The sequence below is a fragment of the Penicillium canescens genome (genome assembly GCF_028828765.1).
Source record: "Penicillium canescens strain IBT 15451 chromosome Unknown utg000013l_segment0_segment0, whole genome shotgun sequence".
In the NCBI taxonomy this organism is placed as follows: domain Eukaryota; kingdom Fungi; phylum Ascomycota; class Eurotiomycetes; order Eurotiales; family Aspergillaceae; genus Penicillium; species Penicillium canescens.
In genome coordinates this window covers 225,275-231,031 of record NW_026703975.1, presented here as the reverse complement: position 1 = coordinate 231,031, position 5,757 = coordinate 225,275, and the positions used below count along the sequence as shown (strand labels likewise).

Genomic DNA, 5,757 nt, shown 5'->3' with positions numbered 1-5,757 from the left:
ATGTTGCCGTTCATTAGTGTCTTCTATTTATTTCTCGGTGCCACAGCAGCCCGAAAAGGGTTCTCTCATCGCCATCACCATGCAGTTGAGGGACGCAGCCCTCTGTTCCCTAGCCTTGCAATATCACTTGAACTTGTCGATTATCAGTTGACCTGGCACGATGAATTCGAATATCATCCATACAGCTTGCCCTCGTCTGAGAAGTGGGTCTTTGACCTAGGAACCAGGTACCCAACTGTTGACGCTCCCCAAAATTGGGGAAATAATGAGGCTGAGATATACACAAACTCCCCTGCAAATATACATGTCACTCCTTTCGGTACTCTTGCAATCACACCACGTTTGTCATCCAACGGTACATGGACGTCTGCGCGAATTGAAACTCGACGCTCAGATTTTGCAGCTCCAGCAGGTGGTAAACTCTATATTGAGAGCAGGCTGAGAACGGGCTGTGCTCCCAGTGATAGACAACAAGGGATCTGGCCTGCATTCTGGGCTCTAGGAACTGACTTTAGGCCAAGCTACTCTGGTTGGCCTAATGTGTCGGAGTGGGATATCTTGGAAGTTGTGAACGGCTTGCCAACGGTGTATAGTACACTTCATTGTGGGTATGCACCAGGAGGGCCCTGCAACGAATATAATGGGATTGGAAATGGTGGTGTGGCATGGACGGGCTGTGACTGGCATACTGTTGGCTTTCAGGTTGACCGACGTACGGCTGCTGGAAAACATATGGGGAAAAACACGTGGAAAAAGGAAACATTGTCATGGTATCTTGATGGAAAGAAAACCTTTGAGATATCAGGGTCCAGATTCAATGATTCGGCTACGTGGGAGGCAATTGCACACAAGGGCCACTTCTTGCTGCTTAACGTTGCCGTGGGTGGGAATTGGCCTGGTCAACCCAATGCCACTACCCTGGATGGCGAGGCTGTTCAGATGGAGGTTGATTATATTAGGGTGTGGAATTCGTACTGAGGGGCGGGCAGAGGTTGACCCAACTGTCTGTTTCGCCCACTCCCCCAGAGCATGTTAAGAGGTGAACTGGCGCTTCCTTGGCCATACACTGCTTAATAGAGTTTTTTGCGTGGCTGTACATATTCTTTCTGTTTCTCTCTTCTCTTGTACCCGTTATTAATAATTCTTCTTCTATTCTGAAGAGCATCTTTCTATCGAAGATAATGCATTCTCTGCCTACCACTAGTGATAGGACTATTATCTGTTAACCTCACCCTAAATTGACTTGCAAATCGCAATACCCTGAAATCGTAAACCATGACCTAATCAGGAGATGGACGAATGCCGAACAGAGACCCGTTCGCGGGTTCCGGCTCAACGGGACCCAAGAATTTTCTGACTAAATCTTGGGTCCCACACGCGCAGGGAGATCATGATCAGTTTAGTCTCCAAGATCGACAATCATTCCTCGCACTTGGACTCAGTCTATATGAGCACAAAAGATCATCATGCCGTCTCTTGAACCCAAGAATCATCAGAGTAATTTACCTTTCTCAAATAAAGGGGGTGCTGAGGAAGAACGGCGAGGTAGGTATACTTACACTTCCGGCAAGCACCACCACGTTATCAATCTGCACCGGTCCACCGATCGTGAGGCGCATATGTAGTCGAATCAAGCCCACTAGGATTATCCAAGACATAAAATGAGTCTCGACTATATCGATCAGGCTGGTTCGATCCGTCGCAGAGATCGCATACGGGGCGGTGGAGTTCATGATGTGGGTGGATCGAATGGCACGGCTACTAATGCAGCACTAATGTATACTACTCTGCCCCGGCTAACCGCAGTACATTAGAGTAGGCTCGTTCTTGTGTCTACACTGGAAATCTGCAGCTCACTCTAGAAGAGTATCACTTTAGAGAAAGCGAAACACCCGTCGCTGGGCCACGGGTAATAATTGTCTTTGGCCACAGGCGGTGTGGAACCCTAATGTACTGTTGAAGTTGGAAGCCATAATTCTTCGTTATACCCTGGATCTACTTAGCCTATTGGATTGTGCTTCTCGATAGGCAATATCGCTACTAAGCAAGCGGGAGCTTCGAAAAATTGAAGTCGCTTGTTCAGGCATCCAGAGCAACTCTGCCTGGTTAGACGCCGGTTGGAAAGATTGAACAGAATCTGCCATTGCGCCGAGGGTTCTGAGCCATTCCATTGACAGATACTGACTCGGTAGTAACGGCGGTGCGCAGTAGCCGGAAGTCTCGGCTGCGTTTCACTTCCGAATCCCGAATAATTTCCTCAGCCTCCTTAACGGGGCCTTACGAACCAAAGTTTATATTTCACCGAAGGAACGCAGTTAGCGTAGCATTTGTGGAACAATAACTTATTTTACTATTGTCTTTATACGCACGTTAGCTTGACCGGCTGGTCAGTTCCACTCATAAATTCCGCGTTTTCTGCAAACAGCAGGGCGCAATTCTAGAAACTCTATGTTAGAGCTCCACATGGCTTGATCCCACCGAATGTGGCGGGAAGGTTTGAATACCAGCATTTTAATTTAACTTAAGCAACCTGTCAGCTCCAATCAAAGCTGCAACTCCACAAGTGCATTTATATAGGTTTCACATTGATCTGGGATAAGGGGGTAAATAAGGGGGTAAATAAATACAGAGCAACGCGGTTAACTTGGTCAGGAATTATACCTCCCTCACTCAATGTCATTGTCTCTCAAACTTGGACGAATAATTCAGTTCAAAAAAATTATAAAAACGGACATTGCGGCTCTGGTTATCTCTCCGGCTTTTTTTCCACCCCGCTGAATTTGTTTTGTACGGCCTAGCAGGTACCCAATTCTGATGGATTATGAAAACAACGGGCAACTTATAGCCCGGATACTCGGGACGCTTTCTCCGACTCTTATTGTCGACTCACCGGTGAGTATGGCACCCTCACTTTTTATTTCCTAAATCTGAACGGCGTTATAAGGGTCTACTTGGGTGCTTTCGCGACTTTGTGTTCCGATGCACAGAAATCGAACGACGGATCCTCTTCAGCTCGCCATCATATCAGGAAGGGGAAGCTACCATGGCCTTGGAAATAGAGAGGTCTATGGAATCTTGTCAACAGAGTCTTTCGCTTGATATCACCCCCTCATAGCTGAAGCTGCATCAAGCCCTGTTGTAGCTGGTCTGGAAGAAAGGAGTTGCTTCCCGTTCACTCCGGAGGAATTAGGGACAACCAGCTTGTCGATGGTTGCTTCTGAATTGCCTTCATCCGTTTCCTCCCGGCCAGACGGGGTGATTGAGACTAGCTCTACTGATGCGGCCTATGCTCCTCTGGAGAAACATACGAATGCGGCGGCTTTCTTCAGGGCAAGATTGGGGTCTCGAAGCTCCAGGGCAAGCTATCTAGCCAGAGCGCTCCAGGGTCTAATCAATGTCATGGAACCCGACGGAACAAGGTACGCGAACCTTTGGTCCACTCGGGAAAGAATTTTCTCTGGCGTTGGTACAGGTCCAGTCGCTCGCTTTCAGCGACTGTTCCATGGTTTTCTTCGGGTAAAGCGTGGCCGCGAAGATTATGACTGTGCCAGTCGCCTCTGTCACATATTCTTGGAACATGATCTTGAACAGTTGGCGACCTCTGACCTCCTCCACTTATCCCGTGGCCGTGGCAGAAAGTCTGCAGCTCTGTCTTTGCAGGCAGCGAGCATATCAGCCTCCATAGACGCTGTGAAAGCCGATCGTAAGGCTGGCCAACGATACATGCAAATTCTGATGGATGCTGGACCTGGGCTATTGCTCATGCTTGGTAGCCAGGTAAACACAGTGTAAGTGTGTTACTATGCCTTCCATACGTTGCAACTGACTAGATGGAAACAGGTGGGAAAGGAAACTAAGTAAGGGAGATGTCTCTCTTCTACTGGAGTACCTCAGGTTGCACCAGCCTGAAATTCTGGAGAAAGCTTGCTCACTAGACAAGGTGGCTACAGCATTGATTCTTCAAGGTTTCATAGCATATGGCTGGACATATAAGGAACTTTCGGAGCGCCCGTCCAGAGTAATAAACCGACTGCGCTCGTACATCGATGTTACAGAACTAGCATTACGGCATGATATAGATGCAATCACTCCTCATTACCCCCTCGGTTGCACATCACTCACGCCGACCAGTTGTGATGGGGATGAGCTGACTCCGGATAACGCGCGGCTAAATTGCTTCGACCCTTCATCCTGTGAGACTCACGAAACACACCTGTGCCTGTTTTAATTAAACGTAACTGACGCTCCATTGCAGATAGACACAATGATATCACGAAGATGATGGCTAATAATTCACGAGAGGTGATGTCTCACTGGTGCGACGCTACTTAGGAGACCATACCTTCCCCTGCTACTGACGAAACGAACGATCGGAGTTTACGCGCATAGATGCATAACCTGCCATGGTATGCTGCTCTGCGTGATGTTGAGAAGTTCGAAAAAGTACTACAATACCTCACATGACGCCTAAACAGCTGGTACACACCACGTGATCGTGACTCTGGATCTACTCCACGGGAGTATATCTGGGAGTATACAGTGGCTCCAGTATCTGACCCTCAGTGATATACCAAGGAGAAGGAAGTGAAGGATATATAAGGACACCCATTCATGTACTTGGTTTATTTCTTCGTGTTCAAACATTGTTACTTGTGTTTACTTTTCGGACTGCTGTGACTCTATTCCACGGGGGTAGCTGCAGTCAGGCAGACTGCCGGCTAGGGCTTTTGCTTAACTATTGGACAAAAGCGAGTCGTATGCCAGACTGTAGGTGAACTTCATCGGCAGGCTACAAAGGTGTATGGTCGTCAGATAGGCCCCAAATTTTGGCAAGTTATATTGAAGAACCCCCATTTGCTTCGGAGTATGCCCAATGTCCTAGTTTTCCAGAAAATGGCGATTAGGAATTGGAGATATCTAGGACAGGGGGCGGGAAATGGGCCAGTTAGGGTTGCGACCAGGTATTAGCCGAACTTCAGGACATACCACGAGTCAAAACACTTTAGTTTTATCAGCCCATAATGAACAGGTGGGGTGGCAAGTAATTCATGAGTTTTGCACGATATCAGCTATTATGAATTGGGAAGCTGACAACGTGCCAAAATGCTGAAGCTATTCGGACCTGCCAAGAATCAGTAAACACTTAGAGTGGAAACGCATGTTGATCAATAAATTGATGCGTTTCAACATCACTGTCTCTTTCTAGAGATGCACTTTGAAGCGCAGAAGAATGTGCATCCCTTCCGCCGGTAGGTTTACAGAGAATTTCGAAAACAGTTTACCCCCCAGACACACACGCTTTCTTTCCCAGCGCCCCACTCAGAATGCGCGAATCTAAATTTGGCTAGCTAAGGTACCTTCCTTAAGGCGTAACACCGTATTATTGGCTGCGGGGAATCTGAAACCCAGCGATCCGGACTAGACGTCCTTGTGGGTCTCCGGGAAATGAAAACGGGTGTGTCTGGGGGTAAACTGTTTTCGAAATCCTCTGTAATGTACCGGCTCAGTAATTGCGTTAGGGACTCTAGAGAAGGGATCTGTCGAAGGTGGCTTTCGAGCTTCCCAGTCGCATTATAGAAATCCTCAGATCAAGACTATGGAGTATCACCATACGCATTCCTAGGCTTGTGACAAGACTGATTCTTGGAGTTCCTCTCTTGATCACCAAGCAGTATTTAATGAGTGAAATGGGACTGGACCGGGGCAGTTTTTTCTTGGCCGCTCGACGCGACTGACCCCTCACGATCATCAGTCGAT

At 47.8% G+C, this 5,757-nt stretch overlaps 1 protein-coding gene across 1 annotated transcript; it reads left to right on the top strand.

Moving 5' to 3' along the window:
- Positions 1-978, top strand: N7446_014125 (glycoside hydrolase family 16 protein; the record flags this gene model as incomplete). Its single annotated transcript, XM_058522864.1, has 1 exon — positions 1-978. The coding sequence occupies one exon, from the start codon at positions 1-3 to the stop codon at positions 976-978; it is 978 nt and encodes a 325-aa protein (XP_058364815.1).
- Between the last annotated feature and the right edge of the window lie 4,779 nt (positions 979-5,757).